General features: G+C 40.0%; 1 protein-coding gene across 17 annotated transcripts in view; it reads left to right on the top strand.

Moving 5' to 3' along the window:
- Window positions 1-25,119, top strand: part of DTNA (dystrobrevin alpha) — a 232,854-nt gene that overhangs the window by 124,642 nt on the left and 83,093 nt on the right. For all 17 annotated transcript variants that reach the window (XM_076329765.1, XM_076329753.1, XM_076329752.1 and 14 more), the window contains 2 exons: window positions 5,945-6,012; window positions 11,140-11,220. In XM_076329765.1, coding sequence (XP_076185880.1) covers window positions 5,945-6,012; window positions 11,140-11,220 — 149 coding nt within the window. The remainder of the gene's footprint in view (window positions 1-5,944; window positions 6,013-11,139; window positions 11,221-25,119) is intronic.

Below are 25,119 nucleotides of genomic sequence, written 5' to 3'. Positions count from 1 at the left end.
AAATCAAGAGAGAATTTCACATTTTTTGTAATATTAAAATTGCAAAATATGACAAAGATAAGAAGAGGCAGACTTGCTGAGGCTCATGTGGGAGATGAGCTTAGCAACAGCTTTTGTTTTCCTCCTTCACTGTAAATGCTCATCTAGATAAAATACAAACAAGCACTGTAAGTGCAATGCAATTATACCTAGCCTCAGGAAAGAGCATTGAACAATTTATTACAGTGCCAAAGATTAGTCCTGGAATGTAAAGCTGAGAGAGACCTATTAGGGACCTGCTTCATTAAAGGATGTGGAACAAGACATTCATAAGGCACCAGTAAGTCCATTAAGGGGAAGAGGGCTCTGAAATGGCCTTTCATGATTCTCGTTATTAACTTCAAGGATTGCTGAGGTTGGTGACTTTGCAAATACGGTTTTAGCTAGCACTCACTGTCCCTTTTAACTCTATTCTCCAGTCCAAATTCACTTTGAAATAAGCAGCCATAACTCTGCTCTAGTTAGCTGAGCGGCATCCACCTACCAGAATTTGGAGAAAATAGGAGAAGAAGAAAAATCTATGGAAAATCTCTTTCATATTGCTATGAATCCTGCATGAACAGCACTCCAAACCTAGCTGTTGACTACAGCTTTTAAGTTCCTCATAAAGTCACTGTAAGCTAGACCCTAGCAGGCTCTTTCATTTTCATAAATCAAAATTTCTGATCCTGGTAAATCCTGAAAAAGAATAGCAGTTTGTTATGTATGGAGGGCATTTTGATAAAAATGTCCCGAGCAATGATGGACAAGAAGCCTGTGCAGCTGAAAAATGTTACTGTTGTCTCCTCAAAGCTGGGTTTAAGTATTGGCCAGCTGCATAGAAAATAGCATCTCATTTGTCAACAGCATGAAAAATAGCCACTGAGAAACCAGCGCATTTCTCTGCATCCTAATGCTTCCAATTCCCAGAGATACCAAAGCGAGTATCTAACATTTGACATTTCATGGAAGAAAAGAAATAGCTGTTTGTATCAGAAGTTGAAGATTTCCTCACTAGGGAAATACAGACTGCTCAGAATAAAGGATGCTTGAGCCTTGTTGGTATTTCCTACCAAACGTTGGTACTCTTTCCAAAAGTGATCTTGAGATACTCACTGTTGGTTTTACCAGTCTTCTGGAGCAAAGCTTCCAGCTAGAAGTTGTGTCGCAGAATGCTTCAGAGCCGCAGCGAGCACGACTGGACAAGACTTGGGCAGAGATGGGTGTTTCTCTTTTTCCTCTGTGCCCGCTGCAATGGAAGAACCAACTTTTAGCCAGCCTGAAAGACTGTCAGGAATGTCACCGGTCAGGATTCAGAGCCTCTTGTCAAACACACGGCTGCGTCACAGCCATCACATGGGATTTGGTAAATTTGTCATGCCACAATTAATCAATTTTAGCAGGCGATTTTCCTTACTGGTGTGCTTCCCGCCTCCCCAGGGCACTTCATCTGTCACAGACGAACGGGATGGGGATTTGTAGAAGTGTTAATGGGGTGGCTTTTCTCAGAGCCATCAAACTGCGCGTGCGTGTGGTCAGGTCAGGAATTTTTGACAGTCTCCTGGGAAGTGTATGGAACTCTCCAGAGGGGAGCTCCTTCTCCAGGTATACAGGCAGTTACTTCTTTTGATGGTTTTTTGGAGCTAATTATTTAATTGTGGCAGGCATTGCTTTTATCATGCATAGAGATAGCTCAAGAAATGGAAATACACTAATTACAAGAAGGATGACTTAAAACAGGGGTTAATAAAATACGCTATTTACCCTATAAATACTAAAACAAGAAAAACACTTATGTGTGAGAGAGATTATTACAGGACTCATAAATCAAAGCAGCACAACAACAAAGGAAAGAAAAATGAGGCATTTAGTTCTCATGTATATTATATGATATTCCCTCCCAGATTTTATAAACAAATAAAGTATATTTAAAAAATAGACCAACTATGCTTTTGATACATGATAAGCATGAAGATGAAATTGTAATCAAAAGAGTTCAACTCAAACTAAATTATTTATTTATTATTTTCCTTCAAGCGCTACTAACGTCATAAAAGTTTTCAGCTTGAAACACTGGTAGAAATGAAACATTCACGGTGTCTTTTTCAGAGGCTGGAAACCTTATGCTTGGAATGATTTCTGCTCTGGAATGTCTGTAATATATTGAAGCCTTAATACCTTGCTAATTGGTACCTTACTAATTAGCCCGTGACAAGAATTTTAATTAGATGCACAGTAGGTGTTCTCCCTACCTGCAGTGGAGGAGCTATTTCCTGGGGAGAAAAGTGAAGGGAAAAAGGTAGTGGAAGGTATCAATAAAAGACAAATGTAATCTAATCCCTACTATGGGAAGAGTGTACATTAATTAATATTTTTCAAAATTATGTCTCTGATAATTTATTCTGGTTTGTAAAGTACATTAAAGTTCACTTTGTGATTTGCTCTTTTCCCCTGTAGAACAAATTGTACTTTTTTTTCTGTGACTTGACATGTGTTATAAGCAAAATGAGAAATATTGGAACATGACTGTAGTCAATTATGCTCACGGCCAGCCCCAGGGACTGAGCTGAGCGCATCCCAGGCTCAAAGCGTGAGTCTCTGTAATCTGAGTTAAAGAGCTGAGCTGTGTACCTGTGAGCTGGATCAAGGTGAACAAGGCTGAAAAGGGAGATGCCCCACACCCTTGACCAATGGCATTAGTTGAGCCTGGGCTGTAGCACATTCTAGAGATAAAAATGCATACAAAAAGCTTGGAAGACACAGTTGAGTGAATTCCTATCAATGGCGACTCAAAAATAACAATATTGATGAGCATCATCTATCATTTTTCTTCTATCAGGAAAAGATGCGAAGGAGGGATAGAAGATGGCCTCAAGTTGCGGCAGGGGAGGTTTAGATTGGATGTAAGGAAAAATTTCTTTACTGAAAGAGTGGTGAAACATTGGAACAGGCTGCCCAGGGAAGTGGTGGAGTCCCCATCCCTGGAGGTATTTAAAAGACGAGTAGATGAGGCGCTTAGGGACATGGTTTAGTGGGCATGGTGGTGTTGGGTTGACGGTTGGACTCGATGATCTTAGAGGTCTTTTCCAACCTCAATGATTCTATGATTCTAAGATACCTATCTGAAAATACTGCCACCGCTGATGTTCTCATTAGCTTAATGGCATATATCCCATTGCAGAGGATTTTAGGATTGTCATTTGGGATGAAGGCTATATTAAAATCTGCAAAGTATCTAGTGCAGTGAGAGTCTTAAAAATACAAATACAAAGTTGCTTCCCTCTCCACGGAAGCCTGAGTTGTGTGTGGATAAATATGAAGTTATTTGTCAGGCCTGGTAATCCCCATAAGCCCAGCAGTGAAAAGGGTGATTCAGTTTCAGCAGATAACGGGACATTCTGAAAAATGATGATCAGGTCCAGGGAACATTTTATATAAGGAGATATAAACATCAGTAAAAGTAAGGGGAGGATGAATTGCACAAAAGGGAAAACCAGTTAATGATTTTTACCCCACTGAAAGGACACTTTAGGAATGGGCTCTCTGGAGGAAGTGGAGAACTTGCTGTACAATTTGCATTATTTGAAAAATACCTTTTTTTATTTAATTTTGACTGGGCAAATTCTTCCGCATCGTGAACAAGGTCACAAGTGAGCCACGTTCCAGTGAATGCACTGTAGATATTTAAAAGCAATGGCTAAGGTATGTTTTTATCCAAGAGGCAGCCGGAGGGAAGGGAGAATAAAGTTGCACCCCCTTGTTTTTGATAAAGTTTGCAGCAATCACTGTGAGACCAGTGGTTATTTCATGAATGTTAGAGAACATTGGTGGAATGAAAACAGCAAATTAATAAATGGAGAAAAATCTGTAAGATTTAAGTGTACATTATATCAAGAAACTGAAAGAAGATGATGTAATCCTTGTGCCAGAATCAAAATAATCCAATCTCAGTCAATTAATATGAACAGTATGTAGTCTGAACACCAGTTGCACATTGTTTGTAGAATAATTCTGAGTACAGGAGAAGTCAGAGAAAATTATGATGGCCTGTGACCCACTCTACAAATAATAAAAGTTAATCTAAAATTGTATTTGCTCTGAAGTGTTCACTCAACTGCCCTGCCTGGTAAAAGATACTGTCTTTTCAAAGGGCTTTATTAACCGACCTGTCCTAAGAGATCTGGTCATTTACCATGGCAAATTTGTCTCCTACTATGAGTTCGATTAGAAACAGAAAAGGAGTGGGGAACTCAAACCGGGGTTAGTGGGATTACATCATTTTTCATCTTTTATAGGCAGAGATTTAAGGCTGATCCAGGTGCAAAAGATATTGCTACTTGCTGTCTAATTAGGATGCAGGTTGGGTCTGGCGTATCTTGAGGTACATCTCGTTTTGCAGGTAGGTGTGAGTCTTCCCTGACACCTCTAAGCTAGCAAGACACCAGCTACATCCAGATCACAGGCTGTGTGGCCACTTCTGTAAAGCACTATACTGAAAACTGTTATCTCTGCAGAAAGGCAGGATATATTAGCTCAGACTTGATGCCATGCTACACACATCTGTATCACTCCTGGCCAAATTAGAGCATAAGGGTGAACTTGAATATCCCTGCAAACAGGCTGCAGTTGTACCCTTTGTCCAGTTCCTAGTGGGACTGCTGCTCACATCACAAAATGTCCACCATAGATAGCACTTTAGCAGAGCCTTTCTCAGTACTCTGAGAATTGAATAGGCTATTTGGAAAAGGCAGTTATAATGTACCACCACTTCATTTGAACAGTGCATTTTGGAAGGAAAAAAAACCCCACACAACAAAACATCTCTGATGTGATTGCCTTTCTTTCTCCGAGAAATAAAAGGAAGCTGGTTTTCTATCCTGAGTCCTTTGGTGATGGTAGAGTTCAGCATCCAGTACTTTTATCCTTCCTGGATAAAACATACCCATATACATATGTGGGTTTGCTATGGGATACGGTGCAATATTTCGGATTGCAGGCCTCTACGGAGCATCTCCTTTATATCCCAGGTGGTCCAATGTTATTTTACACAGTCTAGTTGAGATAAGGATGTAGATTAAAATGCAGGTCAGAAGCCCTAACCAGACTTGGCAGGGAGGAAAGGATATTGGTTTGCTAGAGTAATTACCCGTAGGAAGTGGTGATGCTGACACGGGTTTCATTTTTTGAGTGCTGCTAAAGATGTTTATCTTTGCTCTGAAGGCTTTAGTCTTTTATGGTTTGAATGCTGGCCATGAAGGAAGCTGTCTCTTTTCTCTATGCTCTATCCAGCAGTAGTGCTCTTCAAAATATTCTGAAGATTTTTATATCTGAAAACTGAAGGAAAATATATTCTTACTTCTGAGCCTTTTACTGGAATTCATTTAATCAGAGACATACTGTCTTGAATTTGAATTAATATTTGGAGTGTATTTGCTTGAGTAAATAGAGCGTATCATGTTGTGGAGTAGAGATTTAGTTGCTGTTGTGTTATTTTTTTGTCTCCTCCACCCAGAATTGGCTAGAAAGGCATATTCTAAACTGTAAAATAATATCCGAATCTTTTATGATATCTTCTCTCTTACATAATTTAAACTGAAGATTCATTATTTAAGAAAACCTAAAATGAATTTCAGAGCTTGTGTTATGTAAGTCAGCTAGTTACATCAAGCAGAAAAACTGAACATTGCCTTTGGGAGAGAGAGAGAGGGGGAAAACAAATGCTTGAAAGCAGAGTCTAGGGAATGGAGGACAATTTGGGGACCAGCTTCCCTGCAAACCGTGCCATAGAGAGGCTGGCAAAAGGCACTGGGTACACATGGAGCACCAGTCAACCTCAAAGGTTCTCCGGGATCGATTATGGATGCTTATGTACGTATGTTCAGTCTGGGAATAATACTCAATATTTTCACATGATTTTGTCTTCCAGAATGATTGAAGATTGTGGGAAAAGAGGAAATACCATGGCAGAAAGAAGGCAGCTGTTTGCAGAAATGCGTAAGTACTTCCTAGAAATGTTTCGCTGTGATAGACCAAGCCAGTTGCAATGCAGTGTCAGTAAAATTTATGCAAGCTTTCTACCTCAAGTAGCTGATATCTCCATTTCACAAATGGTTTAATGTCGTGGGACCAAAATTACAGGAAAATGGGCTGATTTGACCAAATAGCAGGAGAGAGGGATTTTCTAAATCAGATTTTGTGATTGTATTATTTTAATCGGTGGCTTCTCGAGACAAAAATGCTGCAATACACAGGTAGCAATGAAGAGGGATAAAGGTCTCCAAAAAACTACATCTTTTAGTGGGGGTATCCGTAGTGGGTTGACCCCAGCCAGCTGCTAAGCACCCACACAACTGCTTACTTAATCCCCAACCAGCCCCCAGCGGGATGGGAGAGAATATAGGGAGAGCAAAAGCAAGAAAACTCATGGCTTGAGAGAAAGACAGTTGATTAAGTGATGGAAAGAGAGAAAAAAATGACAACAAAGACCAACAACAACAAGTGATGCAAAGGTGGTCACTCACCACCTCCCAAAAGCAGACTGATGCCCAGCCAGTCTCCGAGCAATGTCCACATTGGAAGACAAAACTCCCCACCCCCTTCTTTCCCTACCCCAGTTTTATTGCTGAGCATGACATTATATGGTATGGACTATCCTTTTGGCCAGGTGGAGTCATCTGTCCTGGCTGTGTCCCCTCCCAACCTCTTGCCCACCCCCAGCCAACTCTGGGAGGGGACAGAGTAGGAAACAAAAAGGCCTGGATGCTGTACAAGCACTGTTCAGCAATAGCGAAAACATCGGTGTGTTATCAACACTTTTTTAGCCACAAATCTAAAACACAGCACCATGCAGGCTGCTATAAAGAAAGTTAACTCCATCCCAGCCAGACACAGTACAGGGACTCATATACTACATAGCCCACTTCAACACATTTTTTATAGTTTCTAGTGAAGCTTTGTGTTCCCTGCAGAATAGTGTGTCAGGGATATACTATACTAACAATATTCCTGCAGTTCTCTTGACAGTCATCTCTTACTTCTCTTACAAACAATCCACCATTTCTCAAGGAAATTCTATTACGTATGAAGTTCGAGACTGTCACCCTGTTACTAGATTTACCTAAGTTCTGTCTGTAATTACTAAGCTTCCTATTATTTGTCCCCTGCAACATAGTAAAAAATGACAGAACATCTCCCCCATCTTCTGGGGGAGACTAAGATGAGCATTACTGGGACTTGAGCAACTGTGCGCACTGAAAGGCCAGGTCTGTGCTGGTGAATTAAATGTGCTCGGGACTGTTCTCTGGGGGTGAGCCCGGGGTGACCGAATGGCCTACATCTGTGCTCCTGAGCTCTCCAAATTAAGGACTTCTCATTCAGATGGCCTACTGAGAACAGTTCTTGGCCCGTTCCACTGTGTCCACTAGCTCTGTTGTGCCCTGTAATTATTTCAATATCACACAAGGCTTGCTGTTGTAACTCAGATGGATATTTCTCTTGTCCCTTGTGTACAACACCTTGGACCGGTGGAGGAGGGGTTGCTCTTTGGCCAGAAGCAGGGGGGGGGCGGGGGGGAGGAAAAAAAAAAGACCAAGAAAAAAGGACGATGCATTTGTCCATTACCAGAACGTACTATACCTTTAATTAGAATTATAGAGAGGACTTGAGCTTGTATCAGCTAAAGTCAATAGTACAACTTCCATTAACTTCAGTTAGTTTGAAATATTCCTAAAATGGAAGATAATTGCTTAAGACTTTGCTGTGAGGATTTATGGTTTGTTCCCACAGTTTTGAAAGCTGTTTTGCTGTTGGGTTTTTTTGGAGGAGTTAAGGAGGTGTTGGGAAAATTTGCAATCAGTAGTTGGAGGCGGAGGAGGGACTATTTTCCCATACTGTACACAAATAGTTATTGTCTACTATTTTTTCTTTCACATTTTAGTATTTTGACATACTTGAGTCTGGTTTATCTCGTATGCTTCCCTTTTCTTATTTGCCTGCCTCCCTTCCTCCTCCTACTACACATGCACACAGAGAACTAGGTTCCAACTAGGTGAAAAGAGGGGAAAATATTAAGTCTTTGTGAAAAACTAAGTATGTTTTAGGCAGAGAAATGTCCATATTCATGAAACACTGAATTTTGCATTTTGACAGTCCCTTGGATTCCTGTGTGTGTAAAGGGTGTGCTTCACTGAAACAGAAGCTCAACCTGGCATTGCATTCAGGTGGCCTCAGCTGTGTGCAAGCCCACACGATCCATGTTTAACAAAAACCATGTGCTCCACGCGCCCTACGTACTGCGGGCCACGCAAAGCTTCTTAGCATTGTAACAAACTTAAGCTTCTGGTAAAATGTTAAACCCCACAACCTGCTGATGTTAGAGGAAGAAAATTCATAATATAGAGGACTTTGCCAGTGTTTCAGGTTCTTGCAGTCATATCTGCAAGTCTGTGATTAAAACCCCACAATACTTTTAGAAAGTGGGTCATGTTCCAGACTACACAAGACAGCAAAAAAAAAAAATCCAGCTTTTCCTGCCTTTTTAAGTAGGAAATTTGTTCTGAACAAGGAATAGCTGGATTTGACTCTCACTGTAGATTTGAGCCACTGTGTGATTTTCCCTGTATTTAAAGAAGTTTAGTTTGACTTTTTGTTTCCTTTCCTTCAGAAGAGGCATCTTTGTAGTTCCAAATTACAAACTTCTGTGAATTAGTATCATAATCAATATCATCTTCTGTACAATCCTGTGGTTAAAGCTTAAATTGTGTCTTATATCTCAAAATGCACCATGGGATGTCAAATCACTCGGCTACCCTTGGTCTTACCTGACATGCTCAGATATATCCGGACTGATGAAGAGACTTCAAAATGTACATCACTCTTGTGCTGACAGCACATATTATCCAGCAAGAAAACAGCAGCCAAAGCTTGCAATGTATCCCTTTATTATTTTTGCAAACTGCAAACAGTGTTACATGAGATGAGCATATTCAAAGGAAACAGAGTGAAACACTGCCAGCAGGCAAAAGGAAGGAGAGGCCACTGGCAATCCTGTAGGCAAATTACAAATTCACAGTCTCGTTTGCCGTGCTCAGTCCCATACAACTTTCCACTTGTTTTTCAGGACTCTCCGTGTAAGTGAAGTCACTTTTCTACAGAAGTTATTTGACAAATAGATCTCTGACTACGGCGAAATGTGAATCATGATAAAATTAAATTGTCTGTTCCAGGGATTTATCAGCAAAAACACCTACTCCCAAAATAATATCAAAATAATACTATCCACTGTGTGTGTAAATAGTAAAGAAAAAAAGCAACATTATTGCCTACAGATTTGTTTATTTAGGATTAATACTGCAACCTAGGAAGCTCAATGAGCCAGACTCTCACTTTGCTTTGAATCTTTACATCTTGTTAAAGAATCTTTGCATCTTGTTAAAAGGCTGAAGTTTTATGAAGGAGCACTGGAAGCTTTTATTAGTAGCTTTCACTAAAGTTAAGAGGGAAGAAGTTAAATTCATTTTACTCATTGGTCCCATTAAAAAATGAAAGACTTAGTCTTACAAGCATTATCCTCCCCTTTACCAGTAAAGAAGTTTTCCAAAATCTGTCAATGAGATACTAATGGAGAAGCGAAAAACCTCTGTAATTTAACAATAAAACATATGATGAAAAAAAAACCAAACCAACTTTCCAGTCCTGATGTTAAGTAGTTAAGGGTAGCTTCTCCCAGGAACAGATGGTGTTAAGACAGCCAGCTGGCAAAAGGGAGTAGCTGGGAGCCCTGGGAAGATGGTGTGGGAGAATCCGGTCAGGAAAAGAGCAGATTCTGGGGAAAGGGGAGAGTATCATTCTCATTTTTATCTCACAGGTCAGAGCACATTTGAAAAATTTGGGTCCAAAGGATGGCAGATTGTTTAACAAAGTGTGGGTGAACAGTGCCGACATGGCCATATGTACACCGGTGCAGCTGAGCAGCCAGTCTAATAATGTCAAGATGAATCTTAAAGCATTCGGGAAGCATGTGTAAAAGCAGAATAGGGCCATATTCCACTCCACTTCTCTTACAGCTTGATTGTACCTTGTCTGGATGTGTTTCGTGCAGACAGTTCATTAAGAAACTCTGGTTTTTATAACTTGGTACCTTGCTTAACTGAATAGAACAGGTTTTACTCCTGTTACAGGGCCAACCACAGTGAAAAAGCAAATACGCAAAAATTTAATTGAATGGGTTTCCATGAAATGTGTGGTAAAATTAATAAGCAGTCTTGTATTTCATAGGCCATATTGTAGCTATGAGGCAACACTTCTTTATGTAAGACACACCAGCCAAGAAGGAGAAAGATTTAAATCACAATCTCCTTATCTACTTTTTGAGGTTTTTGGGAAGCGTTATGAGTGGTACACAGCAGCAGGAGGCCTAAAGACACTGTGCCAGGTTCTGCCCCCATCCCGGACCCTCTCTGCTGCGCTTGTATGTGAAGTAGCTACCAGTCAGTTTATACCCATCTCCTGGACAGCTGCTTTGGAAGTGTTGCCAGATCTTTAAGTCAGAGCAGCCAGGGCCAAGCTATGTGTGAAGCAGAGAGCTGACCCTTTGAGGTTCCCGTTGCAGAGAACATACCTCTGCAAAACAGAGAAAGGCCTCACGGTCTTTGCATTATTTTTGCCCCCCTTCTGCAGACTGCTATCAGTCTTTTCATTACAGCATGATACTGTTTCTAATTTGGTTTGCTGGCAATACCTTGTTCTGATCTGGCATGTCAGTCAAAGATATTTGTTATGAGCTTTGTTGTTAAATATTAAAATTAGATGGAGGTTTTCCCTGCTGTTGGAGCCTGGCCAGCGTGTCTTTTAGCCTGCAGCTTGACCAGATTGTTCTTCGAAGTGACAGACACAGTGGGCTGACTATTCCTTGCCTTCCTTTATAGAAGTCTTTTAACACTGTAGCTCCTGCCATTCCCCTTCTTTCTCCTCACCCCTTTCTACTCTCCCTGCAAAGGAGAGAGCCTTGAAAATTATGAAAGAGTCAGCTCATGTGTCCTCTTTGTTCTCTGGCTTCCCTGCTAGCAAAGATACGCACAAGTCATATTCCGTACAAATGTCGCTGTTATTCTCTTCCACTAGGGGCTCAAGATCTGGATCGCATTCGTTTGTCCACCTACCGAACAGCATGCAAGCTTAGATTTGTTCAGAAGAAATGCAACTGTAAGTATGTCAGCGCTTCTTTTGTATACCATTGTTATTAGCTTTCCACTGCACTCCCCAGTCTGTCCTTCACATCAGTCACAAAGCGGGACTGTTTGATCCGGCATTGCAAAGGACGCTAATCAGAGTGCCTGGGCAGATTTTAAATAGCAACTTGTTTATCTAAGGAACTTGCCTCAAACATGCTAGTGATTCAGCCATAGAAGGGTGATTCGTGATGCAGGCCACAGCTTTAATTAATAAGTACATTAACTACATTCTCCAATTTTCTTGTAAAATAACATTTGGGGGTTTCAGCAAGGTCCTACAAATTAAATGCTTTTATAGCAACTCCGTGAGAAGAAATGGTGATTCTAGTCCTCGTCTATTTGGGGTGCAGCAAAGTAAGTGCAATGTCAGTCAGCCCCCTTTGTTCCAGAAGGCCAGCCTAGAGGCATCTCTTCTAAGAGGATGGACCTGCTTGTAATCTCTGCATGTCTGTCTTCCTCCATCTAGGCTTCGTTCCTGAGAAGCTTCCCACTTGATTAGTGACATTTTTAATGTTTCTTCTGAGATTCAGTCTTTCTTCCTTTACAGCTGCAGTTTCTATTAGCACAGTAACGTGCTGTGAACTTTAAAGGGGAAATACATATAAAATCTGTAATGGAGTGTATCCTTTCTTCTCCATCCAAAATAGTATGCAAATACTTAGAATGGCGGGGTTTGGGTTATGCATTTTACCGGACCTTTCCACACCAAGTAAAAAAAAAAAAATCCTAACCAGGGGAGCTCTTGTCAGCAGTAGTACTGGGGGAAAGGACTAATGCAAAGGAAAGTTTTTTTAGTCTTCATATCTAAACTAGAATGACAGCCTTGGCTACGCTTGTGCTACTCACAGTAGTAAGTACTATAAGAAATGCTCACTGCAGATAGAGATTAACCACCCAGGAAAGAGTTCCTAATTTTCAGGCTACATCTATCTGCGTTACAGAAATGTTTAGCTTATGCTGTCCAGACATACTGGAGAGGCAAAGTTGTGGCGGGAAAGACTTTGGAGAGTATTTATTGGGTTATTAGCTACGGAGCTGGTCATTCAATCAATTCTGCAGCACATTTCTCATGGTTTTAATATGTGTTTAGCTGAAGTATGAATTGGAGGATTAGTATCACATTATGAGCAGGCTGCCAGACGTAAAACCCAGGAGGGGTTTAGTACCTACCCAGCAGCTGGCTTCTCCCATTCAGGAGGAAATGCATTGAAAGACACTATTATGTTGCATTCAGTTGTTTATTTTAATTTTTTTAATTTTATGTTTAAGAGGATGAAATTTTCTCTTTGTTTTCATGGTAATAGAATACAATAGTCTCAGGTGACAAGAGTGTCCAATTAAGTTGACAGTGATAGCAAAGTCGTAACACTAATTGCTTTGATAACTGTATACAAAGCAAATGAAAAAACCTAAAGGTGCAATAGCCTCATTGTTGGGAGTGGCTGGCTGGCTAAAAATATTGGTTGTTAATCTTAACTTTGTTCTTGTTATTTATCAACTGCGATCTGCTTTTGCGGAACTATTAATTCTCTGCATAGAGAAGTAATGGCCTTCGGTTTGCCAGCTTGTGCCAAGTCGCTCACGGTCAGTGCCTGCAGAAGTGATTTGCTGGTCTTATATCAAGACTTATATTGTATCAACCTCTTCTGAAAAAAAAAAAAGGTGGGGAGACTTAAAAAGTTGTCCTAAGAATTAGGTTCTGTGCAACTTAAGGAATAATGCTTGTTGCTCTGGAATGGGCTGAATCGCGTGTGTCTTTTCACTGTCAAGTACAGTTTTCTTCTGATTGTTTATGTTAGACTGCTGCTCTGCCAGATGGCTTTCTCTTATTAGTGGGAAAAGAAGTCATTCATTCACCTGATATGATTTCAAGCAATGGCTGTCCAAGGCAGAGCTTCTCAACATAGAGCCACTGAACCGAGCGCTGCCCCGAAATGGTTAATATCAGACCTCTGGCTCATGTCAGCTACTCTTTTTATTTTTTTTTCCCCCTACAGAAATTGCCATTATGCACCACCCAATAGTAAGTTTAGGAGAAAAAAAAAAGGACATGGGAAGAAAAACCTTCTGCTGCATCTGAGCTGTTTCATTTAGGGGAGAATATAAAAAGAAAAAGCTCAAAGGCAGTTCTGCTCCACTCCCAGTGCGTAGCACCTCCTGTCACTCAAGCCATCCTTTTCTTTCAGCTGTGCTCTCCTGCCCTGCCCTGGCACACCAGCCCAGACTTACTAGGAAAAAATTGCTTGGAAAGAGTGTATTTAAGGGGTTCTTTTAAAGAGCTAATTTAATAAATTGCAGGGAGCTGCTTTTGGCTACAGGCTGAAGGTGTATGAGGATGGAAGCAGAGAGCTGCTTTGAGTGCCAGAAGTGGCTGTTCCAAGGAAAGCAGAGCAGAGGTTTTATTAACACCATCTTTTTTACCTGAAGGTGTCCATTAGCATAGACAGTCACAGGATGTCATTTAAAAGGCAGCTACGTTTGTCACAAACAATGCACTGCTTGTTTCTGCTGTCTTTAATGCAGACACAGACACAGGTTCGCCTCCTGGCCTCCCTTTGTGAATTCGTCTCTCAACACAAAAGGGTGTTTTGCTGAAACCTTCAGCAGCCAGCTGGGTTTTACTGGTGAAGTAGGCAGTGTGCAATGGGCAAAGGTGCCTTCAGATTCTAAGAGCCATTCTCTCTTGCAGCATTTCTCCTTAAACTAGTTAAACTATCTGGCCAAAGATTATAGAGGAGGTCACAGTTTACCACCATGTACCAGAATACCACTACATATGTTGCACTTTGAGTACTAACGCTGTCAATCAAATTAATTGCTCCATGGCATTATTTAATTTTCACAAGAGGAAGACTACTTTAAAGATATTTAGCAAACAGTCTTCAAAATTGCAAATATATGTCCTTCTGGTAATTCTATAAAACTTTAGGAAAACTAATATGCATGTGGAAAGTACTTCTTTTATAAAAATCTCTCTGAGCATTTAAACCAACAGGCATTTTAAATAAAATCAGCAAAGTGAGAAAAATCGATATCAGTCATTGCAATTATTTGTCCAACAGGATAGAATTGAATCCAGTCCAGCCTTCAGAGAAGCAAGAAATTCTTCTTAAGAACTCAGAAAATGAGTAGATAAATTTGAAAAAGCTGTAATGTTATCTTTCAAAGAAAAATTCCTTCAAATTTAAGCATTCCCCTTTGCCTATGTTAATGCTACAAATAAATAACAACATTTATAAATTATTGTTGGCACACCTCTGAATCTGCTAAGTGGCCAAACGTGGGATACAATATGTGACAAAAATCTCAAAAGCAAGAGACCCACAAAATTCTACATGCAGGAATCCTAAAAGCTGGGAAGCTTTGTTAGCGCACCATGAGCATAAACTCATTTTATGCTTCTCTATTTCTGCTGACAATTTCTAAAATTGGAAGTAGAGAAAAGAGAAACTCTGTAGGTAATATAGGTACCTTTGAGGATGTGGCGGGTATAGAAAGAGATGACTGCAGGCTATTTGCTTATTACTTTGCAGAACTCCTGTAGCAATAGGAGACTTGTTGCAACAGTGAGGCATTGCAATAGTAATAGTCTTCTCTTAGTCATAAATACTAACACAAGATGTAGATACCTGTTCTGTAAAAAAAGGAAAAATCAAAAAAATACTAAAGAAGCCTTGAGAAGATCTTGAGATTTGGGGATGAGTAATTCCAAATGCATGCCAAGAGTTTTGGACAGACGGACCCCGGAGAAAACACTGCTGGTGGTTACGCCATCTTCAGATCTCAGAATGTAGAGCAGGAGTGTGCGAGCTGACTGTGGCTGCTCTACTGGATTATGGTGCTGGATATAGTCTCGGAAATAGCAGCACCCTAATCTTTTGAGGTTAAATTTCATTATTTGGGATAATAAAAGCAGATAGGAAGCAGGTGCAGAAACCTGATCAAACATGCTGCATGTTTATTCCGGTCTGTACTGTACAAAATGTACAAAATACGAATAGCTGACTTCTTCATCATCTAAATTTTCTAAATGTGTTTTAAAGGTGGCCCTAAATAGTGCACACTGCAAAAATCAAGGAGGGACATGGAAAAACTACAGGTGAGCACTGTGAGGTCTGCAACAGTCGCAGAACTTGAAAACCCTACGAACCAGTGTTGCTCTGACAAGTCAAACGTTAGGGTATTGTCCTTCACTTCACCTCCAGTGTATTGGAGAGGGTTTTGGAGCATCCGATACACATTCTCACCATACAGACTCCCGCTCAGCTCCCCTTACCGCCAGGAAAATGCCATCTTGACAAGGTTAATTTACAGCTGTTTATCCATAGTATTCAGACACAGAAGCGTAATAGGCTTTCCTAAAACAAGGCATGAAGGACCAATGACAGCAGTTGCACGTATCTCTCAACTTTCACCAGTATTCAGGAACCACCAAAAAACACAATTTATAGTTATCCCCAATGATCATTGTGCAGTTGGTTTATTTTAATATTTGGGTTTTGGTGAATTTATTAAAACCCAATTGTTTATACGGAAAAACAAGCTGAGATGAAATATTGTGTTCACATGCAAATTCCCTCTGGGCTATAGTGGCAGCAGGAGTAGAACATAACAACATACCATAATCAAAACCATTATACAATTAAACATCACTCACTAATACAGAACTGTACAACTGGAAAACTACTGCTGTCCTTGATGAACTTTTCTCAATGTGTTGTGAGGTTATTCTGTGACTCTGGCTGCAAAAAGCAGATTTTGCTGATTTCCCTAGATCAGAATAAATCATTGGCAGTTGAAAGCTTGAATCTAAAGCTGTGCTGGTGATAGTAATATGTGGCTTAACTAATGCAGACAAAAAGGGTGCTTGTTTCTCTGGCAGTTTAATCCCAGCACCTTAGGGTTTCAGTGTCTTTGTTTCTCCCTTCAATATCCTTCTGCGTGAGTGATTTTTTTCTTTTTTCCTTTTTTTTTTTTTGGCATTGTTTTGTCGTATCCAAGTTGCGGTACAGCTGTTTCCACATAGGGAGTGCAGCTGCCATGGCTGTGATGGAGACGTTGTGAATGTCCAGGGCAGTCTCCTCCACCCTCCACCTTGCTCTTCCTCCTACCTCCTCTGGGCTTAAGTAGTCACAGCCGAGGCATGTAGGCATGTCAGCTTAATTTCCATACATGCTCTTGGGTGCCTCTCTGATCTAATCTGCCTTTTTGCATTTGTTTTAAGTTAGAATAATTTCTCACCCTCCTGAAATATAATAATTTCCCACTGAGAATGAATGACAGTTATTGTAAACACACTATTTTTAGATGCTTTTCTTAAAGCTTTTTTCCGTCTGTACTCTTATATCTCCTGTAACGCTACAGCAAGCTGCTGAAACTGGTTTTGTCTTAGAAACTGACAATTTGGGTATCAAATGATGAGATCAGCCTGTGTGAGCTAGTGGCTACCCTCAGGATGGCAAGCACTTCTTAAAAATTACTTGATTAATCCTAAAGAAAGTTACGAGGGCTTGGATTTGTTTTTTTTTTTTCCTATACTGGGCTGACACTTAAAATATCGTTTTATCCCATCCTGTTCAACATGCCATTCACCACAAAATTAAAAGTCATGGTATCTGGTACTTGTAGTAAAAGGAAAGGATATGAAAGTCTTGATTCCACACTGGAAATGATGCTGTGACCTTTGTGTTATCCAGTGGCTGAGGAAGTCAACAAGAGATCCAGGTTCAACTTTCTCTTCCGCAAGACAAAATATGCGCTGATCTTACATATCCAAAAAAGTTCCCTAAACACAAAGCTAGAGGATATTCAGAAGTGTTTCAGTGTGTCCTGTTGATGCTTAACCATCAAATCTTCATCTTTATATGTTAATTGATTTAGGAACTGACAACTGCTTCTCTTTACTTAAATGAGACCTCATGCCACCATAGTGTAAAGCCATTCTTTCTTTGACTCAGTGATTATTTATTTTCTCTAAAGTGAAATGGAGTGCACAAGAAATGCTCAGTGGTGGTATCCTTGTTATGCAAGAATCCTATGAAGATCCCTGCCATGGCAGGAGGCATTCATTCTCAATATCCTGCCTTTTACTTCTCAAGGACTGTATAACCTGTGCAATTTTGTGCTTGCCCCTCATCCTTTTTTTCTCAGGATGACCATCAGAAACAGAGCCACCAAATTATCATGATTACAGAATTGCTTAGGTTAAATAACGTAATCCTTCATCACTGTAGGTTTCCATGGTTAGTGCTCTGTTCTCATTGTTGATTTTTATCATGTTTTTCATTCCATCTTGGAAGCAATAAAGCACAAGATAGATTCAGGCTGGGTCACAGAGCAATCAGACTGAATGACAAGCAGTGTTGCCTACTAGGGAAGTGCAAAAGGTCTGCTTGGCTGCAATTCGAAACATTATTTCTTGGGAAAACAATCTGCCTCTTGAATTTGTGATCATGGCATTCTCATATTCTTCTAAACCCTTAGTGACTGGTCTTCTAATGAGATTTGCTTAAAAATCCTATAATTTGGGGGAAAAAAACGCACATTTTTCGTTCTTAGTTTTATTCTTCTCTGTTGACCATCTTGGATATTCTGTGATATTATTATTATTATTATTATTATTATTATTATTATTATTATTATTATTATTATTATTATTATTATTATTATTAAAATACAAAGGCTGAAAATGTTAGTTGTGTTCTTTGTTTTTTGTTTTAACAGAAGCTGAGACTTATAGCCATTCACATGACTCCAAGAGATATAGCTTTTAAAAAAGAAAAAGAAAAAGCACTCTGTATTGCAAGAGTCATGATACCATTGTGTAAGTTACTAATTCGGGTATCCTGCAGTACCTGAATAATGGAAAGAAAGATGAGTTAATGATTTTTAAAACTTTTTTGTTCCTTTGTCTTTTCCAGTGACTTAGAGACTAAATGCTCCTGGAACTGCTAGTACTGTTCCATATGGGTTTCCAGGCAACTATGGGGAAAGGACGCATATATTACACATTCTGCATTATGCATCAATTATTTAATCAAAAGTTCAAAAGGGCTCGATTTAGCATATTCCCTGCAGGCAAATCCTTCATAAGGATTTTAGTCTGTAAGTGTTCGCTCACAGCACAATATCCTGAAAATGGGTTCAAATTTTCTTTTCTTTTCCTTTTAACTGTAAAAGTTTATTAATATACTTGACAGATCATAATACCTGTTAGAGAGCTGACATATAACCTGTATATTTGGCATGTTCATTGAGGGACTACTATTCAGCCTTTTCTTCAATGTTGGCACGAAGTGGACTGTTATTACCTAAAGGGGTTGCGGTATCTCAGATGTCCCTGAGTATTTGCTCTTAAAGGCTACCACTGCAAGTCTGTCTCGTACAAGATTGATACAAGAACTATCAGTGGACATTTGGAATTCATTTTAATGTCAAAAAGAGTGAACCAGACAAGGATATATATCTTAAACTCTCACATTTTCATTTGCTTAGAGATTGATTTTTCAAACATACATACCCATGATTCCAAGTGGCTCCTGTTAAAAACTGAGTTGCAGAAGTTTGTCAGCTAATATTATTTTGCCCTTTACAGAGGAAAATGACTGAATTGGCTTCCTTTGAGTCAGAAGTTGACAGGCACACAGACTAGGCCACGTCCCAAGTATACCTACACGCTGCCCTCTGCTACACCAGTGGCTCAGCCCTGCCTCGATGCAGACAGCTTTTGTAATTGGATCATAGCTGAAAATCTCTTTGTACTGACTTCCTGAACTCTGCTAAAACTGCCATTCAGTGTGCTATTTCTGATGGTTTTCCTGATGCAGGTTTAAGGTTGGACAGTCTATTCAGTTCCCCACTGATGTCTCTGAACATCTGCTACTGGTAACAGGCGTCAGTCACCTTTGTCTGGCAGGCTTTGGATTAGTTACCCAAAACCAGAAAGTTTGTGCATCTTATTTCACATCAGTCCTTCTAATGAACACTTCATACAAAATAAAGTTAATTATTATTAGCTTAGTACTCTTCTAGACAGTCTAAAAATTGCAAAATATATGTAGACATACAGTCTCATGCAAACAAACATACCTTGGTGATAACAGGATCAGCGTATCTTCTGAGGGATGCTGCTTCTTCATGGAAGAGCTTTTTCTTCTTTCACCCTGTTGTTTTTCCCCTCAAACTGTAACTGTGTTTTTAAGTCTCCTTCATCATTTCCCTGTCTCTTCTTCAGCTTAATGTTATTAGCTGTGGCATTTGCTTTATCTCTGACTTCTCTGCAACCCTCATTCTCTTGGCTGCTCTCTCCTTTCCTGTTATCCTCTTGGCTCCAAGCACCTTTCTTCAGGCAAACCCTCTCTTACACTTGAGCCTTTGTTCCCTTTCCCTGGGCTGTTCTGGTCTGTCCTGTTTGGGTATTTTGCTGGGCCTGTCCTGATGTCACGTGGGCACCTCCATAATGTGCCAGAGTGCATTAAGCGGTGTGACTTAATGCCTGTCGCACATTGGTCATTCTCTTAGGTTTTTGCCGTATGACAACGTATTTATGTGAAAAAGGGGAAAAAAGGTAAAAAGTCTTCCTTGGAACAGATATCAGTGAGTTTGGTGATCATGGTCCTTTGTTCCTAGGGAGCTTCAGTCCATCATCTTGAACCAGCCCTGCCTCCATTCTGGACTCAAAAGCAGTAAGCCTTGAGGAGTCATATATGAGTTCAGTCCATATGTGCTTTCTGTAGAGAGTAAAGGACTGTTTTGATATCCTTGCAGAAAATTGTTTTCCTAAGAAGATAAGCTGCAGTATTTTTCCCTCTCTGTGTGCTGTAGCACTGCATTCAAAGTGTCCTTCTCCGTTGCGTCTGCTGAGTCGGGATTTTTGCTGAGGATCTTTTGCCTTTTCCTGGTTTTGATGCTGTCACTCAGCTCTGGAGAATGAGAAGGCACTACGCAGCTTTCCTCCACCTTGACCTCACAGACTGCACCATCTTCCTGCCTAAACAGTGATCTCTGCTGCAGCCTCCCATAGATGGTCTGAACTGTCTCCAGCCTTTCCTTGTTCCCTTTCAGTATCCATCTCCAGTAACTTTTACAAATAGAACTGCTGTGGAGCCAGCAAGGATGCTGGCTGTCCATGTTCTCAGCAATTAGGGGCTTCTTCAGGGTGAAGACAGCAAGTAGTCCACAGAAGGACAGTCAGAGTGTGGGGCCTGACATAATTTGTAGTATAATTCTCTCCTTCTGTAGCTCCCAAAGAGTGTTTTTTTCCATGTTCATTTGTTTTCAGAGTTACATCAAAAGTCAGTCTGTGTACCTCTAACAATGTAGATCAACTTCATAACATCCAGAATATTCGAAGAGAAGCTTTAGCTTAACTGTTATCTCATATTTTTACCCCCCAGCTGCACCTAGGATTATTTTCTGTAAGTCTTGGTGGAAGATTTCATGCAGCATGTGTCTGGTATGCTAGGACAAATTGTGAGAACAGAAGATGTTGGCCATAAAAATAATTTCCTGCTTTTGTAAGCGTGAAGAGATCCTACAATATAACGTCCTCAGCGTGCATTGTTCTTAATACAGTTCTGGGACTCTACACAATGAACACTCAGCTTCTTGGCATTAATGTTTGTGATATACAATGGCTTTACAGAGGCAGTTTTCCTTGTGCTGAATTAAGGCATTTCTAGGCTGAATTCAGACTGAATTGTATCATCTGTGATATTGTTGTTGGTCGCAATGGATTTCTAGCAGGGTATTTGCGAGCAGTCTTTGGCCCTTTACTGTGCAAAGTATGGGCTAATTCCAGGAGAAGTTCTGTGTATGCTCAGCCTTTTCTTTGGTCCATGTGGATGGATAGATGGATGTCTCCTTTCCTGACAGAAAGTAAATTGAAAGTAACTCTGACATTACTATGGCATGAAGGAAGGAATGAATCAGGCTCTCGGTGTATATTGTTTGAGGAGGTTGAACTCAATTTCTGGTAAATGAAGCCGACACTAGTATCATACTGCACCTCTTGTAAAGGTGCTGATCTTCCCCAAGTTTAATTTTCCACGTTTCATTCATCTATATTTTGCCTTGAATCTCTTATTTTGTCTTGGATTTGCAGGATATCTTTAAGGATTGCATGTGTAAAATAAAGGATGACAGATAAGTGGCCATGTACATCGAGACTCTTACTCCATCTAGGGGCCCTAACAACATCATTAAAGAGCTTCTGTCACACAGAGGAGGAAGGATAGATGTGTGGGACTGCACCTAAATCCCATTTATCTGTCATTTCACATTCTGCAGTCTTGTTTCCTTTCTCATTGTTGCCGATTGTCGAGCTACGTCTGTGTCAACTGGAGCTTTTCTCCTTTTCTTGGCCTATTCCTCATACCTGTTTCCTTAAGAGATGTGAAGTTTTAGTGTGTGACATTGCAAATTGCTGCAATGGGAGCCACTGCAGTTGCCTCCTGGTACTGGTGTTCTGGTTACTGAGCAAATCAGATGGGGAACTGGAGCACGGTGCGGCTCTTGCAGAGGACATTGGTTTGAATATGAGTAATGGCAGGACAGCAAATGTGGAAAGATTGTGTGAACACAAAGCCAGAGTTTAGTCAAATATTCTCTACAGTTTGTCTGAATGAGATATTGTCTACTCAAATGAATTTGATACAAAAAAAAAAAGGGTCTTCCAGATACCAGGATCCATCTCTCTCTATCTCAAAGCTGATTATAGCTCAGATCCCAAAAGATTTTTTGGCAAATAAATCCTGTTGTTTTCAGTGTAATAGGTCTTTAAATACCTATGAAAGCTTGAACCTATGGTTCAGTTAGCACCTCCGTTACCAACCTCAGCAAAAGGTTAAATAAGATTAGAGTCTGAACTGTCCTTATGACTTCAGGCATAAGATGCTTTTTCACCAAAGTCCTGCGTGTCACATGAATATCCTGCTTCATAGCAATGCTCTCGCTCTCAGCAGCTGAGGTTGATATTGGGATTTTGTCCCAGAAACCCTCTGGATTGACCCAAACTCTTCAGAAGAGAGACGCATACGCCATCACTCTTTAGTGTGTCTCTTCTGTTCTGAGGCTAAAAAATGCAATTCTGGTATCAGGCAGTTTACCCAAGCATTAAGTTCAGCTTAAGTATTTCTCTAATTATTTTTAATAGATGAAAACGTTATGGGCCAAATTCAGTCCACATTACACAAGAAATTATTTAGATTAATAGAATAAGGATCAGCTTGAGAATATGCATATATGTAAAATATTACATCTTTTCTATTCAAGGAAATACACAATTCATGTTTCATTAGTATTCTGTGCCTTGTATTGCTGTTTACAGTCTTACCAACCCTAAATGATTTAAAAAAAAAAAATTAAAGAAGACAAAATAACCATGGGTCAAACTCTGAAAAAGGGGAGATGGGCCAAGGAGGGTTTTTGTCTTCAAGCAGTTCTAAATGTATAATATGTGCTTATTCTTTTTCATTGACCTTTGTGATATGACTGAACCTTAAAGGTTGAGAATGTAATCTCAGCTTGTTTTCTATAGCCATGAGAGAAGAAATTATTATAAAGAACTGTTAAATCGCTTATTCTCTTGTCATCATGAGCTATTTTTTTAAAGAAAACAGCAGTTAATATGAGATTGGGGATAATACCCTATAACCTTAGAGCTGGTAACGCATGCTACTTCAAAAGTAATGAAAAATATAAGTAACCCAATTTGTTAACATTTGCATTCGCTTTACACTTGCTTTTTGCTGGTAACAGTGCCAAAGCAAGCTGTAGTCTTCTTGTGGCATGGGGAGGTTTTTAGGGGGATAGAGAGAGCTGGCAGCGGTTGCATCAAAGGAAAAAAAAATGAAGTTATTTAAGAGAGAAAGATGTAGTATTAGTCAGACTTGGCATTTGAAGAAACATACTTCTGGAGGAGATTTTATCACTGTAATAAGGAGATTCAACATGAAGACATTCTGCCCTTTCCACCTCACGGCTTTGTTATCGTTTGCCTATCACATGTGATCGCCTGTATAGGACATCCACACCTCCAAATCTCCAAGCACACAGTCGTTATTCAACCAAATATGCAGACAAGGCCGTTTTCTGGAGAGAGCGGAGGGGATGCACAGCCTTCGATTTGTGTTAGCTCGCTTGACATTGTGCCAGTAGAGAGTTAAAATGTTATAGCAAATGTGTGCTGCATTTACTAAAATACACCCAGTAGTGCCATCCTGTGGTCAGGACTGCGGCTACCAGAAGGCTTGTGCACCGTGTCCTGCCTGTTTTCTAAAAGCTGGTTTGTCTTGGGTTGTTACACACAATCTGAGTTGTGCCAGGCTCTAAAATTATGGTTTTCTTCTCATATGTTCAGTCATTTCTGAACTTCTAGTTTAATCTCCTAAATAGGAGGGCTGGGACATGGCTTTTTCTTTTCTCTGGAAACATTTTTTGAAAGTCTTCATAATTCAGTTTCTGTCACCAGATCTATAACAGAGAAAACTTTGAAAATCAACTCCAGATACAGTATCACCCGGCCTTGGAGATACTTTTTGCCACCTTTTGGGAGTGCAGAAGCTTTTTCCTCATATATGGTTTGCTGTAATACAGTACGGAATAGTTATATTTCATTAAGAATTTGAAATGCTGTAATTTTACTAATTGAAATATGAACTCAGATATAAGGCAAATTGATGTTATTTTAAGAGAAATGAGAAAGCTGTTGTGTGTCATACATATTTACTGACGAAGTTTTGTTACCCTATGTCCCCATGAATTCTTTGGCTAATTTAAAGCTGACACTTGCAAAACCCATTTGAAGGAACTCTTTAGTGAGATTGAGGCCTGATCGCACAACGCCTCAGATAAAGCCTTTCTCATTAAAATAGTTTTATGGTGGCATAGCAAGAATAATAGAGATGCATAATCTAGGAACACCATTGTTTGTTTGGGGGGTGGGATTTATAAAGTTTCTGGCTATGGAATACAAGTAGCACAGGTCTGGTATTTACACATGGGTCTTTAATTCATAAATATGCTTAAGTCTTAAAACAGGAAAATTATGTATAATCAGTTGGTTTAAGCTATGCGACTTATTAGCAACAGTGCAGAGTTTTAATTGAGTGGTCTTTCGTGGTTGGCATCAAAATATTAAGAAGCTTAGAGTTAGATTTTTTTATTATTTTATTTTATATATGTCATACTTCATTCAGCATTTTGAATAAATTATTTCAAAGTACGTTTAAAAAAAGGAAACACTTTCCCAGCATCTGGGTGACAAGTAGATGACAACAGTTTCCCAGCCCAGCACTGCAGGGTGCATCGCCCACCGTTCCCTTTTGCAGAATCGACTGTCATTAGTGCTGCTCCTCGGGGAGACTGATGGCCTCTTCTGCCACCCACAGAGAGCCCTTCAGGCTTCAGTTAAACATAGGTGAGACAAAACAGGCAGGAATTCACAGCAGGGGGAGAAGGAACTTTTATTGTAAATTGAATTAATGTAAAAGAGAAGAATTTTACTGGAGATCTTTAGATACTCTTACACCTTGGTGGGTTTGTCAGGTGCCATATTAAAAGTAAAAAGATCACATGTCAGTATATTGTTATCCTAATGGTTATTCCTCATCAGTAGCACTTGGCCAAGTTGACAGACACTTCCAACAGGCAATGTCTGTTTAATACACTGTAGTGATCAGAATCTCAGAAGGTTTTAGAATAACTCATTTTTCCTTCTGGGCAGAACAGTAGGTGAGGATACAAGGATGCAAGCCTGGGTATGTGGACAGGAGAACCTTTAAAACTTTTCCCCAAACAAGTTCAGTGCCTCAGTTGTACACATCATGTCCTGCAGTTTTCCAGACACCCAGCAGCCAGGTTTGGCAACCAC

Source organism: Aptenodytes patagonicus, chromosome 2 (genome assembly GCF_965638725.1).
Source record: "Aptenodytes patagonicus chromosome 2, bAptPat1.pri.cur, whole genome shotgun sequence".
Classification (NCBI taxonomy): Eukaryota; Metazoa; Chordata; class Aves; order Sphenisciformes; family Spheniscidae; genus Aptenodytes; species Aptenodytes patagonicus.
Note: the sequence above shows the minus strand (reverse complement) of the source record. Positions and strands in the feature narration are given on the sequence as shown.